This window comes from Delphinus delphis, chromosome 11 (genome assembly GCF_949987515.2).
Source record: "Delphinus delphis chromosome 11, mDelDel1.2, whole genome shotgun sequence".
In the NCBI taxonomy this organism is placed as follows: Eukaryota; Metazoa; Chordata; class Mammalia; order Artiodactyla; family Delphinidae; genus Delphinus; species Delphinus delphis.
In genome coordinates this window covers 34,119,446-34,142,002 of record NC_082693.1, presented here as the reverse complement: position 1 = coordinate 34,142,002, position 22,557 = coordinate 34,119,446, and the positions used below count along the sequence as shown (strand labels likewise).

The window sequence follows — 22,557 nt, the reverse complement described above, 5'->3', positions numbered from 1 at the left end:
CTACTCCGCATATCCACATGAAATCTAATATGTGTCTGACAATGTATCCAAGACTGAACTTTCATTTTTTTTTAATTGGAGTATAATTGCTTTGCCATGTTGTGTTAGTTTCTGCTGTACAATGAAGTGAATCAGTGATATGTATACCTATGCCCCTCCCTCTTGGACCTCCCTCCCACCCCCCCATCCCACCCATCTAGGTTATCACAGAGCACTGAGCTGAGCTTCCTGTGCTTTATAGCAGGTTCCCACTAGCTATCTATTTTACACATGGTAGTGCATATATGTCATTCCTAATCCCACAGTTTGTCCCACCCTCCCCTTCCCCCACTGCATCCACATGTTCATTCTGCATCTCTATTCCTGCCCTGGAAATAGGTTCATCTGTACCCTTTTTCTAGATTCTACATATATGCGTTAATATATGATATTTATTTTTCTCTTTCTGACTTACTTCACTCTGTATGACAGACTCTAGGTCCATTCACAACTCTACGAAGGAACCAGTCCTTCTACCCAAATTTTTACCATTTCAGTAAATGGCAACTATCAACTTCTAGTTACTCTTGCTAAAACATAGCAATGTCTTTAACTCCTCCCTTTATCTCACACCTATGTGCCATCCATCATCAAATTCTGTCAGGTGAATCATTAACATACATGCTGCTATGCACTGTATTGTGTCCTGCATAATTCATATGATGAAACCCTAATCCCCAATGTGACAGTGTTTGGTCCTGGGGAGATAATTAGGTCTAGATTAGTTCATGAGGGTAGGGCCATAATTGTAAGATGAATGCCATTATGAAAAAAAGAGGAAAAGACACCAGGACTCTCTTTCTCTGCCATGTGAGAACACAGGAAGAAGACGACCTCCAAGCCAGGAAGGGAGGCTCTCACCAGAACTTGACCGTGTTTGCACCTGCACTTTTTGTTTAAGCCCCCCAGTCTGTGATAGTTTGTTAGGGCAGCTTGAGCTAAGACACATGCAAAATCCCACTTTGCCATTATCTCATTTGCTATAACCGTGGGCCAAGTCTATATCATTTTTTTCACCTGGATTCTTATGCTTACTGACTGGTATTCCTGTTTATTCTGGTAGCACTCAGGTTCCTTTTCACCTTTTCCCCAACTCCTGACCTAGATTCTCTTCTCAATAGAGAATCCAGAGTGATCCCTTAAAACGTAAGCCATGTCTTGTCTTATACATTATCTCATTTCATCTTTTTAATAACCCCAACCTCTGCTCAAAACTCTCCAAACATCTCCCATCTAACTCATAACAGAATTAAAAATCCTGCCGATGGTCAATAAAACTCAATAAGACCTTCCCACCTCCATTACCTTTCTGCTCCTTCCCTCCACACTCCTCCCTTGCATGATCTGGTTCAGACACATTTGTCCCTTTGCTGTTTCTTGAATACATCAAGCATGCCCTCCACCCCTCCTTAAGGCCTTTGCACTTTCTGTTCTATCTGCCTAGAATGATTGTCTTTTGGGTTTACCCCTCAGTTTCTTCCTGGTCTCTGCTTAAATACACCTTCCCAATAAGTTCATCCTGGACCCTCTCCACTCCAAAACTCCGTTTCTTCTCATTCTTTTCCTGCTTTTTTTAAAATTTTTTTCTATAGCATTGATCACCTACAACATATGATAGTATCTACTCTATTACTTGTTTCTCTCTGGTAGCACTCAGGTTCCATCGGCCCCTATGTCATCCACTATTGTGCTCTTACAGTACTTATGATAATGCCCAATACGCAATAGGTTCTAAAGAAATATTTGCTGAATAGAAGTCAACTTTCCTCAAGAAACTATCTTAAGGAAATCTTGAAGACAAATTTGAATTAACCAAAGTGAGGAGAAGGAGTTTCAGGAGGAGACATCATGAACACAGCATGAAATGGTGAAGCATTTTGGTTCCACTAGAGAATAAGGAGTAGTCTAGTTTTGTCTAAGCATAAATTGAATGGAGGTTGGAGGATAGCCGCTTATTAAAGAAGTTCCCAGAAAGCAGATCATGAAGAACAACGTGTACTAAACTATACAACTGAATTTATCTTTTAAGTTATGGGGACCTTTGGGGTAAAAGTATAAACAGGGGAGGGAACAGGCTCAGTTGGAGAGAGAGCAAATTGTATCCATGAAGATATTTAGGAAGCTAATATAATAGTTCAGATAGAAGGTGATAAGGACCTAAATTAGGGACTTGGTTCAGAATAGAGAACCTGAGAGAAATATTAAAGAGGTACACTCCATGATTTTCCAACAGATGGAATATGGGGATTTGTGGCATGGAATATTTAGAAAGAGTTCCAAAATAACTGGGTAGATGCTGATATAGTTCAATGAGATGAGAAATATAGCAGGGGGAATATGTTTGGAGAAAAATATAATGCATTTAGCTTTGGACATGTTAAGCGAGAGCTATCTGTGGGTTATCCAGGGAATGATGGAGGAGATAATAGCAAAGGCTAATTTGAAAATTGTGTCAGTTTGCCCAGCCTAACCCTAAGTACCCTGCATAAGCAATGGTGTGTGGATAAATGTTTAACAACCAGCTCTTAACAATCAGGAAAAAAAAAGTTTGATTTGTAGGTTTTGCCAGTTTCCATGGGGTATATATTCCCACCACGGCCAATTTTAAGCTACCAACATGAGCTCATTATGCATGGAGTTGGGAAGAGACACACACAATTGGTTCTCATGATTTGGTACAAGCTGACTCTGGCACACCATGGAAGGCCTGCTGGCTTTGGAAGCTGCCCTTGGAGATATGATAAATATTTCCAGAAATGCTACCTTTGGGGATTGCCTCTAGGGGACTGGCGTCATCATGAGGGCATGCAGTGATCTTGCAGTCCTCCTGAAAGATATTTGAAACAACATTAGCAGAGGTGAGAACCACCGACTGCATGAGCATTAGTTGGGATGTTACTTAAGTGATTCAAGCATGAATAAGTGATTGTACCAGCTAACCTTTAGGGTTCCTCCCAACCTATTTTTGAGCCAATGACTCTTTCTTTCTGATACTTTATATGGAATCCCCAGCATTGTTGCCAGTCAAGAAATTTTGCTAATAACAATAGCAAAAGTAAGATTAGAAAGAATGAAATAGTAATAGAAGAAATCAAAGAAAATGGCACACTTTTTACCTTCATGTTTTTGAATTCTCTAAATGAATTGATATGCATACTCTCTATAAGTACATATATGTTGCTTTATCATAATTTATCTTTAACTAATGTTTTTTCCTCTGTAATTTTGCTCCTTATGCCACTTTATCTATTTTAGATATTCACTATGATGTAAAATACGATAGAGCATTTATTTAGCTTTTAAAACATATGGATTAGTTACAGATGTCCCTGTCATATTTTAGAGCAATTTATGAGGTGAACATTTTTATATTAAGTAAAAATTTGAGAGCCTGATCTATATTATGTACTACAATTGTGCAACATTTTTGCTTAAAATTTTGGATTAGTTATATGAATGTATTTAAGAATGTAATATGAAGACTGCATGTTTTGCAATGAAGATGTGAAAACATACAATGTCTCAGTGCTAAAGAATTTCATTTATTATTTTCTAGCTACAGACCTTCTTTTTGCCCAGACAGTATTTGGAAATGCAGTTCCATTTGCCACAGCTGGAGATTGCTATAGTGCAGCCAGATGCCCACAGGTATTTCATAGTTGATTATTTTTTCTCGCTGAGTAAAGTTAATACTGTTTCTCTTCATTCACTTTCTTGACCAAAATACTGCAAGAAACGTAAGTAAATAGAAAATGCAAACTTCTGACGTGAAACTCATTTCAAAGGTTATAGATAAACTTTGGAGGAAAAGCATCTTTACCAGTACCAGGTTTGTGTGAAGGGTGTAATAATAAGAATTTTAAATTGTTTAGATCCTGTTTCTCCTTCCATGATGCTTTATCACTGTCAATCTTTCGACTTAGTCCATAGAAATGAATGGACATAAGTTACAAGGTAAAGGAATGGATCACAAACATGTGACTTTCATACACTGCTGCTAACAACAGTTATATTAGCTGTTTGGGCCTGTAACATTCTCAGAATAACTTTCTATTACTGTGAAATAATACATTTCCATGTATTTATTCTTGTTTTTATCCTTTCTTTCGCAGAGTTCTCTTTGCACACCCTTTTATGTCATTTTTGAGCTTTCCAGTACAAAGTGTGCTTCCTAGAAGAAATTTGCTGTCTCATTTTTTTAACATAGGATTTTATAAATTCTGTGTGAATAACATTTTTTATGATAAGATACAGAGACATAAGCTAGGTGAATATACCATTATTAGGTAGATTTATAGATTAATGAAAAATCCTGCCCAGGAGATAGTAATTATAATAATGATTTCATTTTGAAGAGAACTAGCTAAAGGGTTTGCCATAGCCCTCTCTTCTAAGAATTTCTCATTCACAGTTTTCATCCTATGACATAGAAAGTATGCTTATGCTAAAAAGAGAGGGCATTTTCTGTATTAGAGAAGGACACTTAAAGGAGTTCAAAAGACACTAGAACTACAGGCTGAAATGAATATGAAAGAAGTTAACTGGAATAAATATGTAAATCTTAGGTCCATAAATGCAAGTAGAACCTGGCAATGTCATATAAAAAGACCTAGGTGTTTTATTCAACCACCATGAGTTCAATATAACTAGTGTAGATCAAGTAGTAATTTCTTTTTTCTTTTTTTTTCATATTGAGTTATTTTTATTGGCTGGCATAATACAAGGATTATTTTCCTCTTCACGGAACAAAATGTGATACCACATTTCTTTACAATTAAATTAAGGCTAAAGAACAACAAAGACATTATGATTCATATGATGCATTGGAAACATATTGTCTGTGCTCCACTTGAGCAGAGGGTAGAATGCCTTTACTTTGTTGCTTTATGAAATGCCAGGTTTTCAGGGCAAATCCTATTAAGGGGTTTTAGTTCCTGCCTGATATTTTGCTTCTCTGCCAGCTGCCACTGCATTGGAGATGCCTCAGGATTGTTCAGCCCATGGTTGGACTTGATTTAGAAATTAAAACTACCAAATTGGGGAAATGTGTCCATTCATTCTTTCTCATCTATTTATCCATCCAATATCTATCATATCTATAATATTATATGGCCCACGTACCGAAAAAAAAAAAATTTCTGTCTGGGAAAGATAAATTTTTAATCTATCTAAGAGTAGAAGGTGACAATCAGGAAAAAAAAGGAAGGTTTAAATTTCATTATGTTAGGAAAATGAAGAAGGTAGCCAGGAAAATGGTGGGAGGTTATGATAACTACTATTAAATATGTAAGGAGCTCCATGAAAGAGGAGTGACTTCAGTATGTGTTACTCAAGGAGACATTAATAGGGCAGATTCCAGCTCAAGATAAAGAAGACTTTTGACAAGGAGAATTGCCCAAGAAGAGACCACCCCCCCCAAAAAAAATCCGAGGCCTCAACAAATCACTAATTTTTGCCAATTTTTTTGTAAATTGATCTTGTATTCTGCAACCTTGCTGAATTCATTTATTAGTTGTAATAGTTTTTTATTGGATTCCCCGGGATATTCTCTATACATAGTAATGTCACACACAAATAATTTTACTTCTTCCTTTGCAATCTGGATGCCTTTTATTTCTTTACCTTGCCTCATTACACTAGCTAAAACTTCCAGGATAGTGTTGAGTAGAAGTGACAAGAGTGGACATCCTTGTCCTATTCTTGATTTCAGAGGGAAAGCATTCAGTCCTTCATCATTGAGTGTGTTAGCTATGAGTTTTGTAGATGCCTTTGATTAGATTGAGGAAGTGCCCTTCTTTTCCTAATTGAAGTGGTGTTATCATGACTGTTGGATTTTGTCAAATGCTCCTTCTGCATCTGTTGTGATGATCCTGTGGTTCTTGTCCATTACCATTGTGATATGGTGTATCACACAGCTTGATTTTTTTTTTTTTTTTTTTTTTTTTTTTGCGTTACGCGGGCCTCTCACCATTGTGGCCTCTCCCGTTGCGGAGCACAGGCTGCGGACGCGCAGGCTCAGAGGCCATGGCTCACAGGCCCAGAGGCCATGGCTCACAGGCCCAGCCGCTCCGCGGCATGTGGGATCCTCCTGGACCGGGGCATGAACCCGCATCCCTTGCATCGGCAGGCGGACTCTCAACCACTGCGCCACCAGGAAAGCCCACTGATTGATTTTTGTATGTTGAAACAATCTTGCATTCCTGGGGAAATCCCACTTGGTCATGAGGTCTAATCCTTTTTATATGTTGCTAGATTTTCCTCTGTATTCAGAAGAGATATTGGCCTATCATTTTCTTTTTTTGTGATGTCTTTTTCTGGTTTTGGTATCAGGGAAGTACTGGCTCCATAGAATAAATTGGGAAGTGGTCCCTCCTCTTCTACTTTTTCGGAAGAGTTTGTGAAAAATTAATGTTTGGTAGGATTCACCAGCAAAGCCATCTGAGCTCAGGCTTTTCTTTGTGAAAGTTGTTTTATTTACTAATTCAGTCTCTTTACTTACTGTAGATCTTTTCAGATTTTCTACTTCTTCTTGAGTCTGTTTTGGTAAGCTTATGTTTTTTGTGTTTGCTTTTAGGAATTTGTCTATTTCACCAAAGTTATCTAATTGGTTGGCATGTAATTGTATGTAATATTCCATATAATCCTTTATATTCCTGTGAGATTCACAATCACGTCCCCTCTTTGATTCCTGATTTTAGAGCTTTGAGTCTCCTTTCTCTTTTCTTGGTCTGTCAATTTTGTTCTTTTCAAAAATCCAACTTTTGATTTTATTGATTTTCTCTGTTATTTTTCTCTTCTTTGTTTCATCAATTTCCACTCTATTCATCATCATTTCTTTCCTTCTGCTTGCTTTAGATTTAATTTGCTCTCCTTTTTTTCAGTGCTTTAGGTGGAAGGTTAGGTCATTGGTATGAGATCTTTTTTCTCTTTTAATATAGGCATTAGCAACTGTAAATTTTCCTTTAAGCACTTCTTTTGCAGCATCCCTGAAGTTTTGGTATGTTGTGAATTCATTTTCATTCATCTTAAAGTATCTTCTATTATCACTTGTGGTGTCTCATTTGACTCACTGGTTATTTAGGAGTGTGGTGTTTAAGTCCCATGTATTTGTGAATTTCCCACATTTCCTTCTGTTATTGATTTCTACTTTCATTCCATTGTGGTTGGAAAACACACTTTGTATTATTCAATCTTTTAAAATTTATTGAGGCTTGTTTTATACATAGCATATGGCTATCCTGGAAAATGTTCAATATGTGCTTGGAAAGAATGTGTGTTCTGTTGTTGTTGGGTGAAGTGTTCTGTAGATGTCTGTCAGGCCTTGTTGGTTGAAAGTATTGTTCAACTCTTCCATTACCTTGTTGATCTTCTGCCTAGTTATTCTATCTATGGAAACTTTGCAGCTATTATTGCTGAATTGTCTGCTTCTCACTTCAATCCTTTTGTTTCATTTATTTTGTATTAGATTTATTTACCTTGTGATTTTGTTGTACATGACTGTATGCTGTAATTGTCATAATATCCTGATATAGTGACCCTTATATCATTATAAAATGTTCTTCTTTATCTGTAGTACCATTTTGTTTTGTTTTGTTTTAAAGTCTAATTTATCTGATATTAGAATGGCTACTCAGGCTGCTTATAGTACATGGTATATATGTTTTCATCCCATTTGCTTTTAACCTATATATTTTTGGATCCTAAAAGTGTCTCCTACAGGGAGTACCTTGTTGAATCTCTGCCTTTTGATTGGATTGCTTAATGTTGTAACTGATATGTCTGGATTTATCTTTGCCATTTTACTTTTTGTTTTTATAGGTCTTGTATTGTTTTTGTCTCTTCTTTACTGCTTTTTTTATTCAGTGAACATTTTCTAGTGTAACATTTTAATTTCCTTAATAATTTTCTCACTATATTTTAAATTGCTTTCTTAATGGTTGCTCTAGGGCTTACAATGTACATCTTAACTCTACTCCAGAATCTTCTCCAGAATTATACTACCTAATTGCAGTGACATATAGAAACATTACTCCTATATATACTCTTTTTCCTCTTCCCTTTTTTTGTTTTTCTTTTGCAGTACGTGGGCCTCTCACTGTTGTGCCCTCTCCCATTGCGGAGCACAGGCTCCGGACGCACAGGCTCAGCGGCCATGGCTCACGGGCCCAGCCGCTCCACGGCATGTGGGATCTTACCGGACCGGGGCACGAACCCGTGTCCCCCGCATCGGCAGGCAGACTCTCAACCACTGCGCCACCAGGGAAGCCCTCTTCTTCCCTTTTTTTGTTGTTATATTTGTTGTCCATATACCTACCTGTGTAACAAACCACAATACATTTTTATAGTGTTACTTTATATAATTTTATATCTTTTAGAGATAAGAAATGAGAGAACTTATATTTCATTGAGTTTTTTACATGAGCCTTTTTATTTAGCATTTCTAGTTCTCTTCATTTCTTCCTGTGGTTCTGAGTTATCAGCTGCTGTCATTTAATTACTGCAAAATAGCTTTGCTTCCATCTGCTTTATTTGTGGCATTATTATCAAATATACTACATTTCTATATTATACTGGTCAGTAGTATAATTACATACATATTGGTTTATATAATTGCTTTTTAAACAAGAGAATAAAGAAAAAGAAATATGCAATTATAGTGTCTTTTATGATTACTACAATTACCTCTACTAGTACGGTTTGGTTGTTTTGTATTGTCTGATGTCACTTGACTTCAGCCTGAAAAACTTCCTTTAGTATGTCTAATAATAACTAGTATGTCTGCTAATAACAAATCCTCTCAGTTTTGTCTATCTGAGAATGTCTTTATTTTGCATTCATTCTTGAGAGATTGATTTTCTAGAAAATTATTTTACAGTTTTTATTTTTCAGCACTTTAAATATGCCATCCCACTGTCCTTTGGCTTCTAGAACTCAGCTATTTATCTTACTGGGATTCCCACATATGTGATCATTTTTCTCTTGATGCTTTCAGTTCTTTTGTTTTTTTTTTTTTGACTTTCAGCGTCTTTACTGTGACATATCTGGATGTAGATCTCTTTGTGTCTCCTTAACTTGGAGTCTGTTGAGCTTCTTAGATGTGTAGGTTAATGCATTTCATGAAATTTAGACAGTTTTCAGCCATTATTTCTTCAAATATATTTTCTGCTCTATTTGGTACTTCCATCATGCATATGTTGGTGCACTTAATGGCGCCCCTTTATTTCTCTGAGGCTTTATTCATTTTTTCTTCATTCTTTTTTCTATTTTTCAGATTGTTTCATCACTATTGATATCTTTTCAAGTTTGCTGATTATTCTGCCAGCTCAAATCTACTGATCGATCTGCTCTAGTGAATTTATTATTTTGGTTATTGTACTTTTAAACTCCTGAAGTTGTCCTTTGGCTCTTTTTATAAATATAATTTTTATTTCTTTATTGACAGTCTCTCTTTGATGAGACATTATTATCATACCTTCCTTTACTTTTTTAAACACAGTTTTCTGTAGTTCTTTGGGCATATTTATAATAGGTACTTTGAAGTCTTTATCTGCTTAGCCTGACATCTGAAACCTCTCAAAGGCAGTTTCTGTTGCCTTTTCCCCTGTATATGAGTCATCCTTTCCAGTTTCTTTGCATGTTTCACAATTTTTTGTTGAAAACTGGGCATTTTAGATAAGATATTTTAGCAGCTGTGGATACTAAGTTTCCCCTTCCCTCTAGGATTTGTTGTTTGCTTGCTTATGTATTTGTTTAGCTCTTTGGCTGGGCTATTTCAGGGACATCTATTTCCCCTGTGGTGTGCAGCCTTTAATGTCACTCCTCAGAGGGCTCAGCCTTGGACATGTACACTGTCACCCCAATCCTCCTGGAATGACAGTGTTTTTAGTTGGCCTGTCTTTGATGAAGTTTCTAGATGGCCTGCCTCTACTGATATCACACTCAGCTCTTAGCTTCCACTAATTAGTATATGATCACTTTGTTCTTTCAGTAACATCCTGGAGGCATAAATTACTACATGGTCTGATCCAATTAAACTCAGGCCCCTTGGCCAGGGTAGTCTTATAGGTCAGTCTTTGAGGTCAGGTCAGACTTCAAGAGGAGCCCTTCTTGGCTGTCTCTTTCCCTGGTTTTCTCTGATAAACTGAGCTTTGACCTACCATTTGGCTTCTTGCTCTCATCCAGTTACCCCCATCCTCCTCTTAACTGCACACCACTAAAATCTTATTTTCAATATGCCCTTTAGGCTTAAATTTCCCCATGTTCAGTCCCAAATAAGCTCAGTCTCCTTAGGAAAAGCTATGGAATTTTCTGTTCTTACAGATTGATTTTCCCCCAAGGAAGGACCTTTGCACCAATTCTGTGGATTGAGTGGGTAGAACCCACCTTGCAGAGTAACATCCCCCATCTATAAGCAGAATGCTGGGTAATGGCAACATCCCCTGGTCTTCTTGGCTTGCCTTGCTCAGCATGGAACTTCTGCCCTACCAGTGATTTTGAGTGGGACTGACTCAGGCCTTGTGTTCTTGGGCTGCCATGCCTGGGACAGATCTTCTGATCTATGAGCAGGGACTGAGTGGTGGAAGGGAGCTTCAGAATCTCCGCCATTCTTGCCTCTAAGACAGCTTCAGCAACACAGAGCTGGGTGAGATGAGGAGTGCTGGTGTCCCCCAACCCCCGCCGCCCCCCACACACCCTAGGAGAAAGCTTAGCCCTAGCAGAGAGCTGGGGGAAATACAGTCCTGTGTTCGTAGCTGCACCCACGAAGAGTAGAACTGTCATCTTGCTGAGGTGGGGAAGAGAGGACAGGTCATGGTTCAGATGTCACAGATGCTTACTGTTCTTACCTAGATTTCATAGATTTTCCCGAATAAATGTTTCTCCATTTTTTTGTATAGCCTTAGGACAATTTCAAGAGACTTGAAATGGTTTTGTATTTTATATATTTTTTATATTTGAAATTAAACATTTTATTTTGAGGTAACTGTTGACTGACATGTAGTTCTAAGGAATAATACAGAGATCCCATGTACCCAGTTTCCCCAAATGGTAACATCTTGCATGATTATAGTATAATATCACAACTAGGATATTGACATTTCTACATCAATATACAGAACATTTTTATCACCACAAGAACTTTATTTTTTTTAATTTAATTTAATTTAATATTTGGCTGCATTGGGTGTTCATTGCTGTGTGCGGGCTTTCTCTAGTTGCAGCAAGTGAGGGCTACTCTTCATTGCGTTGCACAGGGTTCTCATTGTGGTGGCTTCTCTTGTTGCGGAGCACAGGCTCTAGGCACGCAGGCTTCAGTAATTGTGGCATGCAGGCTCAGTAGTTGTGGCTCTCAGGCTCTAGAGTGCAGGCTCAGTAGTTGTGGCGCATGGGCTTAGTTGCTCCACGGCATGTGCGATCTTCCCGGACCAGGGATCGAATCCGTATCCCCTGCACTGGCAAGTGGATTCTTAACCACTGCGCCATCAGGGAAGCCCCACAAGAACTTTTATAATGACAACTACTTCCCTCCTACCACCAGCCTCACTTTATCCTCTAGCAACCACTAATCTAGCCTTCATTTCCATAATTTTTGTCTTTTCAAAGATGTTATATAGGTGGAATCATACTAGTATGTATGTCTAGAACTAGCATTATTTTGAAGAGTGGTGATAGTGGACATGCTTTAACTGCTTCTGATCTTAGGGGGAAAGCATTCAGTCTTTCACCATTAACTGTAATGTTAGCTATAGATTTTTGGTAAGTGTTCTTTATCAAGTTGAAGGAAGTTCCCCTCTATTCCTATTTTTCTCTGTTGTTTCACTGAAGAAAGAGTCCACAGGTCTCCTCAAAAGCCATTCCAAATGTGCTCCCTCTATTGGCTATATTTTTTAAGGTACACAGCTTTGCAGAGGAATCTCAGGTTCTCATTCAATCTTTGAGCCTGGTTAGCTCTATTCATGTCCATTCTTCTCCTTCCCTGCTTCGCTCATGTTGGCCTACCAGATGATTGGTCTCCCTGCAAAACGGTGACTCTCTGACCTACATCTTTTATTTAGTTCTCTTCCCAGGACTATGCTTTTCCTGATGAACTCCCCCTTCTGAAGTCTTACACTATGTCTCTTTGAACAGTTGTTCTAAGGTCAAGGATGTGTATTCTAAAACTTTTAGCACTTTAAACAATCTTTTCTTTCACATATGGATATTTAAAATAGCTTTTCCATTTTGACCCTTTTAAATGGAGATTATTCAGTCTCCAATGACCAACCCATGTCAAGACTGGTCAACTTTGTCCAACAATCCATATTCCTTCTAATCAATGCCTTCTGGTCATATACTTGATATGATTAGAAAGAAGTAAATTAGAAAGAAGTAAATGCCACCTAGAGATGTGAAGAGTGTGCTACAAGGTACTATTACCTCGGAAAGGTCATGACATTCTGGTAATCTGGTCCTTTTCATTACATGTTGAATTGAATAAATCTGGTCAATGAGACATCAACAAAATTCACAGGAGACTGATATACAAATAAGTAATATAACTGTCAAGTGGAATCAAAACTCCTTTTATCTCATTAGTAAACTTTGCTTATAGAAAATATCTTAACAGAAAACTAATTATTATAAACAGTATATTTCTCAATGAGCATGAAATCAGAATAAGAGATCTTAGCACAATCAAGTTTTTAAATGATAAAACATATTTTCAGTAATTTCTAACTCCATTACTCCAATTTTTATGTAACCCCATTTTTCCCTACAATATCTTAAGAAAAGTACATAGTTATAAACTGGGTAACCCCAATTTACAGTTGGAGAAACAGACACTCTGTGTCAACAACCTGTACAAGATCCTTGAGGAAGTCAGAGGTAGCCCCAGTGTAGTAATAAAATGCTCCTCTCTGCTAGTCAAGGTGAGATGGCTCTTCCACTTAGTTTGCATTTCTGGAATGCAAAGCTCTATTTCCAAAATTAGATGTTATTGGGCATAGGTATGTGCTGTCAAAAAAAGGTATGCCCATTTTTTTCAGTCTGTATTCAAGTGCCTGAAGTTACTGTTACCAAAAATACAAACTGTCCAGTATTCTTGAAGCTATTCTGTCAAATATATAAACCAGATTCTGTGTTAAGTTATATAAGATTTGCATGAATACTCTCCAGATGTTTGATGTCACAGAAAGAACTTATTCTGTTGTTTGGGATTCCTCAAAACCATATTCTCTTTGTTTGCATATGACAGGGCACCCCGGGACATGAATGCTAAAAAGAAAATGGACACATATGGCACTCTCTAGGGAAAATAAACTTTGCCACATTGTAATATAAGATGAAGTTAAGGAGTGTGATGTGACTTTAGAATATATATATATATATATATATACCTCAAAAGTGAAGTAAAATGTTCGGTACTTTTCACAGAGCCATAAAAAAAAACCAAAAACGCAATGTGTATCTCTTTAGCTGTTTTGTAATTAATGTTGATTACATGAGAGCAAGAGAAATAACCAATGCCAGAGGATCATGGCCAGCATCCATTTTGAGTATTCAGAGCCAGTTTTTACATATTTTGAACGTGTATTCTTTATTATCAGACTGCAGAGTTTGATATATATGCGTAAGATCTACCCTTTTATTTATATTGTTTAGATCATCTCTCTCCTTATTTTTGCCTGCTTGATCTATTTTGTTATTAAAAGTGGTATATTAAAATTTCCTATGATTAGGATGTTTCTACCTATGTCTCCTTTCATCTCTTGTAGTTTTGTTTCATAAAAGTTGCTGTGTTTGGGCTTCCCTGGTGGCGCAGTGGTTGAGAGTCCGCCTGCCGATGCAGGGGACGCCGGTTCGTGCCCCGGTACGGGAAGATCCCACATACCGCGGAGCGGCTGGGCCCGTGAGCCATGGCCGCTGAGCCTGCGTGTCCGGAGCCTGTGCTCTACAATGGGAGAGGCCACAACAGTGAGGGGCCCGCATACCGCGATAAAAAAGAAAAAAAGTTGCTGTGTTATTTGATGCATAATACTCACATATTACGTCTTCATTGTGGATTATGGTTTTTAGCACTTCTTTGTCATGTTTTCCTGATTTCATACTTGAATTCTATTCTACCTTATCAGGATTTGCTACCCCTGTTCTCTATGTACATTTTCCTGGTATACTTTTGCACATGCTTTTAGTTTTGGCCTTTATGAGTCACTTTAAGTGTGTCTATTACATATAGCATGTACTTGGGTTTTGTTTGCAAGTCAATTGGAAATTTTTTTCTTTAAATAGGTGTTATATTCATTCACATCTTAAGGTGAAAAAAACACAATAAAATTGCCTTTATTAGTATACAGTTTTAACATACATACAGATTCATGTTACTTTACCATAATCTGAATATAGAATAGGTCCCTCACATTTCCTCCATGGAGTCAGTTCCTCCCTCCCACCTAACTCCTGGTACACACTGATCTTTTTTCTGTTGCTTTAGTTTTGCATTTTCTGAGATGACATAGATATGTGTTATAAATGGAATCACACAATATGTAACCTTTTGAGATTGACTTCCTTCACTCAACATAATGCCTTTGAGGTCCATCTGTGTTTTTGCATGTGTCAATAATTTTTTCTTCCTTATTTCTGAGCATTATTCCATCAAATGGATGTCATACAGCTGTCCTACAGTTTGTTCATTTGTTGGAAGAAAATGAGTTGTTTATAGTTTTTGGAGATTATGAATAGAGCTGAGATGCACATTTGCATATAGGTTTTTGTGTGAACGTACATTTTCATTTCTCTGGGATAAATGCCTATGAGTGAAATTGTAGGGTCACATGATATGTGTATGTTTAACTTTATAGGAAACTGCTAAACTGTTTGATACAGTGGCTGTACCGTTTTTTATTCCCACCAGCAAAGATTAAATTTCTAGTTGATTAGCTTCCTTGCCAGCACTTAGTATTGTCAAGTTTTTTGTTTGTTTTCCCATCTTCTGTGGTAGCTCAATGTAGTTTTAATTTACATTCCACTAATGGATAATAATGTTAAGTATCTTTCATATGCTTATTTTCCATGTATATACTCTTTGGTGAAGTGTATGCCCAAGTCTTTTGCTCATTTTTAAAATTAGGTTGTTTGTTTCCTTATTGTTCCTTACTGTTTAGTTTTGAGGGTTTTTTACATAGTCTGGTTACAAGTCTTTTGTTGTATATAACATTTCCAAGTCTTTTTCTCCTGGTCTGGACCTTATCTTTTCTTTCTCTTAATTGTCTTACACAGAGTGGAAGTTTTAAATTTTAATGAAGTCAAATTTATCATTTTTTTCTTTTGTGGGTTGTACATTTAATGTCATATTTAAGAGCCTTTGACTTACTCCAGGTTACAAAGATTTTCTTCTATGTGTTCTTAAAAATTTTTTTATAGTTCTATGCTTTACATCTAGACCTATGACTGATTTTGAACTAATTTTTTATGAAGTTGGAAGGGTTTTGCCTATAGACATCCAGTTGTCTTAACACCATTTGTTGAAAAGACAGTGCTTTCTCCAGTAAATTGCCTTTCCGCCTTTGTCAAAAATCAATTGGAGGGGACTTTTCTGGTGGTCCAGTGGTTAAGAATCTACACTTCCAATGCAGGGGCATGGCTTCGATTTCTGGTTGAGGAACTAAGATCCCATATGCCACGTGGTGAGGCCAAAAAAAAAAAAAAAATATATATATATATATATATATATATATATATATATATATATATATATATTGCACATATTTATGTGGGTCTATTTCTGACTCTGTCTTCTGTTCCATTTATCTACATGTCTCTCTCTTCACCAACACAGCACTGTCTTGGTTATGATAGCTTTATTATAATAAGTGTTAAAACAAGGTAGTGTGGGTCCTTCAAATTTATTTTTTTTCAAACTTGTTTTAATTTCTTTGTCTTTTGATATAAATTTTAGAATCATTTCTCTTATTGGAATTGCATTAGATCTATAGATCCCATTCATAATAAAATATGTGGAACAAACTTTAATATTGTAAAACCTAATGATATAATGGGCACATATGAACCAACCAGTCAATCAAAGAAGTGGAACATTAAAACTTGCATCTATTTCTGTGCTTTCCCTCTGCCTTGTATCCATAACTACTTTTTCCTTTGATGCAGCTAATTACTCAAGGGCAGACATTCCAATCTGTTGAATTCTTAGGTCTTCTGAATCACCTTACCTTCCACTTGTGATTTGGCTGTTAGAATTTTACTTCTTACGATGGCCTCTTCTAAAAAATGTCGAGAGTACAAGAGGAGATAAACTTCATACTACTTCAAAAAATCATATTTTTTAGTTGATACTATGTTGAACTAATTTTTCAAGTTAAATATGAGGTTAAAGGAGGTTTAAATTTTAATCTTAAATAAAGTAATGGAATTGAAATAAGTAATTAATTCAATTATTCAATCATTTATTACTTCTAAAGTTCCATAGGAATGTACCAGTACCTTTCTTATGGCACCTATAATTCTCTACATTGCATCACATTTATTTATGTGTATATCAGATTTAGTTTCCTCCATTTTATTAAAATATAATTGTCATTAAACATTGTATTAGTTTAAGATGTACAACATAATTATTTGACTATGTATATATTGAAAAATTATTACCACAATGGTTTTAGTTAACATCCATCACCTCACATAGTTACAATATTTTCTTTCTTGTGATGAGAACTTTTAAGATCTATTCTCTTAGCAACTTTCAAATATACAATACAGTATACTTAACTATAGTTACCATATTGCACATTAATCCCCAGGATTTATTTATCTTGTAAAACACCCTCACCCATTTCCCCCTTCAGCTCCTACCTCTGGCAACCACCAATCTGTGCTTCACTTCTCAAACCTAGAGCAAAACCTCTCTCTGTATTGCAGTAGTGCTTCATACCAAGTCTGCCACTCAGTTAATTTCGAACAAATGAGTGAAGTGTATTTTTACCTCTGTCAATATCATCCCAGAGTTCAGTTGAATTGTTTTGCCATTTCTTTGAGATTGTATTATGTAGCTTTTGAACAAGGACTAAAGATGTAAACAAAGATCATGAAAATTAGTCTGGAGAAATGAAGCAGCAGATATTTCTAGACCCAACTCATTGTGTTAATGACCACCTAAGTCTCTCAGTACTGTAGTCAGTTGGATTTTTGTCTTTCCTTTCCAGCTGAATGCTTCCAAGCAACCTTGAGCAGGGAGGTAAAGAATAAATGGAAGTGTAAACTATTAGGTTGTGAAAACATTGCATTCCCCCAACTGGGGCACTCAGTAAGTGGTTAGCCACAGGAAACCTACACCACAGAATATAGTTCCATTTCTTTTATTTCGTGAGAGGCCTATTTATGAGTTAAGGTGGGATGAAGGTATTCAGTGCAAAACCTGTATGAGATGACTAAGTATTAACCAGTAGACTATATCCTTAGAATTGCTTCTTCTCATTCAAATATTCACTAATATAAAATTCTGATGTGTGTAGCGTTAGTGTCATTCATTATCACGAGCATGAAGAGTTTAGCTGTGTATTTGTGTATTAACTTTTACAATGCTAAAATTTAATATTTATAATGTTGCACTTCATTCATCCATTTAAAAACACTTACTGAGTGCCTAGGCCTTCTTTTGGACTCTAGGAATACAGCAATGAAGCACACATACAGGTCATATTCTAAATTTCATAACCAAATGACGTATATAACAATTAATTTTCTTTGAAATTTATCTAAAACAAATTATTTCTATTTTGGGGAAAATTCTCCATATATTATCATTGTATTATAAATGTATTTGAATCTCTATTTTGATTTTAAATAAGAAGTATATAAGATTCCTAAGAAATCTAACTTAATAAACTAAACTGATACATAATTTTTTAGCAGTTGTAATAATTCATATTATAAATATATTTGAAATCTATTTAGTTTGCTTTCATGACAAGATAATATTTTCATTGACATAACATAATCTTTAATGTTTTATCACTGTCTTGCTCAAGATTCCTGAGTCTTAGGCCATAGGATATTGTGATGTGATCTAAGATTGTCCTAATATCACTCTAAATCTGTATGTATATTAAACATTGGCAGTAGGCTTAATTAGCTTTCATTAAGTACAGCTTTTCAGTGTATAATTCTGTACTGCAAGATCGTATACATGTGCCACAAATTTTACCAATTTTAGTTAGGCACTTTCTTAATTAACAGATATTTAAAGTTTATTTTTAAATAAATTTATTTATTTTATTTATTTAATTTTGGCTGTGTTGGGTCTTCGTTGCTGCATACGGGCTTCTCATTGTGGTGGCTTCTCTTGCTGCAGTGCACGGGCTCTAGCGTGCAGGCTCAGTAGTTGTGGCGCACAGGCTTAGTTGCTCCGCGGCATGTGGGATCTTCTCGGACCAGGTATTGAACCCGTGTCCCCTGCATTGGCAGGCGGATTCTCAACCACTGCGCCACCAGGGAGGCCCTAAAGTTTAATTTTTAGCAGAGATAGTCTGGAATATTTTGACATGAAACTGGTTCTTGTGTCTTGAAAATAACTCGATCATAAAGCCACTAGGGGGCTCACATACCATGTGTGTAAATCATGTGGAATCAGACGTCCACATAACACTTCTGGGCTCTTAAAAGCACATGATAGCTGGGGCAATAATATCACATTCAGTAGTTTTGTGTGGTAGGTTAAAAAGTAACATTCTTAACGCAAAAGGTAAGGGCACAGTAACAGAAGATTCTAGGAAATACATTAAACAGGTGTAACTTAGGGAAATTAGCAACGAGGGGTCAAAAATTGAAACTGGAGAAATGTTAAAGTCTGGTTGGTATCAATCCCTGTGAACACCCATTCTGACTGGACTTGCTGTTGCTACAGGAGCATAAGCTCTAGCTGTCAACCCTAGAGTCCTAGTGTTGGACAGAATTACTTTTGCACAAATAACATTATCTGGTATTATTTCAGTTGTCTCTTGTAATTGAGAAGACTTATTTGTAATCAATTTAAAAAGTCGTTAGCCTGTTCATTTTCTTTAGTGTAAGGTTGTATCAATATTCTTTCATTTTCTAAAGAAAGAATCTTGAAAACCAATTCGAGTCCTTTCTTACATAATTCCAATTCAGGTGTTTCCAGCAAAGTGGATGCTTAAATATTTTATGAATTCCATCTATTTTTATTTTGTTTTGTTTTCAATCCAGGGACAATTCAGCATTAATTTGGCTGGAACTGGAATGAAGATATCCAGTACAGCAAAGTGGCTTGCTCAGGGCAGTTATGCCTCTGTCATCATTCACAGATCACAAGTAAGTCCTGCTGGACCAAAAAATCTGTCTGAAATACTTCTGTGCTGTGAACTAGCATTAAAGGTCCTCTACTTTAAATTTAGAGTTATATGAAGTTAATGACTAATGCGTTATTGCATATGATGGGCTATATTACATATAATGAAATATAACATTAATTTATGAAATTATGGAATTGGGTTCATTTTTATTCATGTGCTTATGTAGGTTTTATATACATACACATTCATGTTTAGCCTACATATATCTGAACATGAAATCAAATGCCAGAGCATATAGATTGAAGTAGCTCAAGTTTGGGGTCGATGGCTTGAAATGCAGGTACTTCAAAAAGAGGTAGTGCTTTTAGCTATATTCTAATTATTAAAGGTTTGTAGGTTTTAATATTTCAAAGTGAGAGGTAACTTTTTGGTTTATTTACCTCACTACTTTGATTTAGTGATGGAGCTGAGGTTGGAGCCATTTGTCATTTAACAAATATCCTTTATAGGTTCTTCAAGAATTAGGAATATTTTTTATGGTTGTATGCATATTTTCCTCTGTCTACCTTTATCTAGAGAACATTGGTATTTGGTTTTTACCTATAGCACATGTATTATCTAAAGTAGAATCCATTTAATTTTGATGCTGGTATGGCGTGTACTAGCACATACTCTTTATGAGATGGCTCCTAGTACTTGGAGTTCCCATGTCTTAGATAACATGATTCTATCTATAGTAAATCAGGATCTACATTGTAAGTGTCCTCACCTATATTGCACATAAATCAGCACCATCAACAGCCCCCTGCCCACTCTAAGGTTTTATCATTTTTCTTTCTTTTGATAAAAGTGACTTCTGTTACACTCCTATTTATATGAATACTACTTATAAATGAAATTCAATTTTCTAATAATCAGAGACTAAAACATTATGTTTCTGAATATTATGAAATTGTGTTTCAATTTATAATTAAAGAATTTAAATTTTTATTATTTCTATCATATGGGCAAGCAGTAGGCTTTTTAAAAATGGCTATTTCTAAATATTTATTTGGCAAATTTTGGTCTAATCCCTTTTGGTAGAAGAATGGAAATAAATTAATTACCTAGTTAAAGTATATTCTGAGCAAGTAGAAAATGTAGAGAGTGCAATGAGATATTCTGACTTTATACAGTTTTTAGGTATCTTTTGGTTAAATGAGATCTGGCTGAGGGCAGCAGTAAAAATGAATATTTAGTAGAATCATTACTTTTGCTTCTATTTAAGTTCTATTCTAAAGATTATTTATTTGTTTATTTAATTGAGAGTTTCTCCCTCAATCAAAAATTTTGCACATGAAGGTATTTCCTGAGATCTATTGCCTGGTGTGAAAATGAGACTTGTGAAACCCAAATGTACTTACGGAAATGCACACATATTTTCATTTCCCATTAAATTTAAGCAAGATTAGGGGTTTACTTATACGATCCGTTTGCGAACAGGAATGTATATAAATTGGAATTTTTACTGCCATTCCTTTCTCTGTTTACTCAGACTCTCTAGAGTTTAGAAAGCTTTTGAAAGGAGAGGCAACTTCAAAAGCCCCCGATCTCAAAATATTCTTCATCCTCAAAAGTTCCAGGAACCCAAAGTTTCCTTCTCTACCCTCCTTCCTTAGATTAAAAAAACAAAAACAAAGCAAAACTTACCTTTTCTAGAAACTACAGGAGTTCAAGCTATTTTTGCTTTATCCTATCAAAATGCCTTTTGACTTTTGGACCTAAAGATGGAAGACAGTTTGGAAAGAAAATCTAGCATGTCCTGACCACCTTCTTCACCAGCCATTCCTCAGTAAGCAGCTCTGCTTTCCTAAAAAAAAGAAGAATCTCCCTTTTTAGTCCTTATCTAATTATAATTCCTGCTTTCAGTCCAGTTTTATTCCCCGCCCCCCCCCCCATTTTATCACCTTCTAAATATTTTCTTCAGGCTGTGTTTCTAATGCTTCCAGGATATATTTGAGGTTAATATGGCTTGGATTCAGTTAAGGTCAAGTTTGCATACTATCTTTTTTTTAGTCTGTGAGAATCTTATATAAAATCATGGCAATGCTGGACAACAGATTGGGAGAGGTTTTAATAAACTCACTGAAGCAAATAGATATCTTGTTGAAAAATAAGTGGGTTGAGATGAATTGTCTAAATTAGAGTGTGGTTTATAATCATTAAGTAGATAATATGAATCTCACATTATCTAATTCCCATGACCACAAATTTCAACTAATCCTGAAATGGCATGACCTTTGACCTCAAGTGTAATTGTTGTATGAAACCTTGGCTAATTATTTCAACCGCATGATTCAAAGCATTTGCTTTTTCTGCCCTGTGCATGCAGATACTAGCTTGTAACAGATTCTCCTGTATCTCTTCCTCTTCCTATTTTCAGGATGGAACCAAAGTCTACGGCAGATGTGGAGGGTTCTGTGGAAAGTGTATTCCTCACATGACTACTGGTCTCCCAATTCAAGTAATATGAACATTCAGAAGTGGGAAGTATGTCCCAAAGAGGAGACATTCTCTGGAAACTGCAAATAGCTGGTGCTTGTTTCTTTACCCTTCCCTTCCTGAGATTTCCATGTCTAAAATGTCTGTGCCTTTTTTTCAGGGTGCTCATCAGGGAGTCACATCACTGCTTAATTTTTCAAGGGCTTCAAAATAAACTGAACGATATGTGATTCTAATCTGGATCCTTAAAAGTATATAGTAATTTATGGTAGGGTACACAGGGATGCTTGCATTATACCAAGATAGTATTGCTGTTAACAGCTTGGACTGGACCACAATTACCTTATGCCTATAAACACACATGTAAATCTCTGCTTTGGTATCCTACTGTACAATGAATGTTTATTCTACTTGTTAAAATGGAGCAAGTAAAAATTAGGAAAATGAACTTATTTAAAACTGCGATAAACATATTGAATCTGTCAGGTGAATAGCAAATCAATAGTCACATCAAAAAAGTACATAGCCATTATACTTTCTACTGATACAGCTTAGATACTTTGTTTTATGTTTCCTTTAATTTTTAATTGTGCATTATGGTGCTTGAAAAAAATCATCCTAAAATATGGTATAATTTTGTATTTAAAATATATGCTTTGGTTAAATACTAAATATGAAATTTTGTGGGAATAATACAGAAGAAGATATGATATAGTAGAATTTGACTTAAAAC

The 22,557-nt window shown here is 36.0% G+C and overlaps 1 protein-coding gene across 1 annotated transcript in view; it reads left to right on the top strand.

The window, feature by feature from the left end:
• Window positions 1–21,855, top strand: part of ADAMTS20 (ADAM metallopeptidase with thrombospondin type 1 motif 20) — a 194,168-nt gene extending 172,313 nt beyond the window's left edge. Inside the window, exons 37-39 of the mRNA XM_060026168.1 lie at window positions 3,596–3,687; window positions 19,258–19,362; window positions 21,766–21,855. Coding sequence (XP_059882151.1) covers window positions 3,596–3,687; window positions 19,258–19,362; window positions 21,766–21,855 — 287 coding nt within the window. The remainder of the gene's footprint in view (window positions 1–3,595; window positions 3,688–19,257; window positions 19,363–21,765) is intronic.
• The last annotated feature ends 702 nt before the right edge of the window (window positions 21,856–22,557 follow it).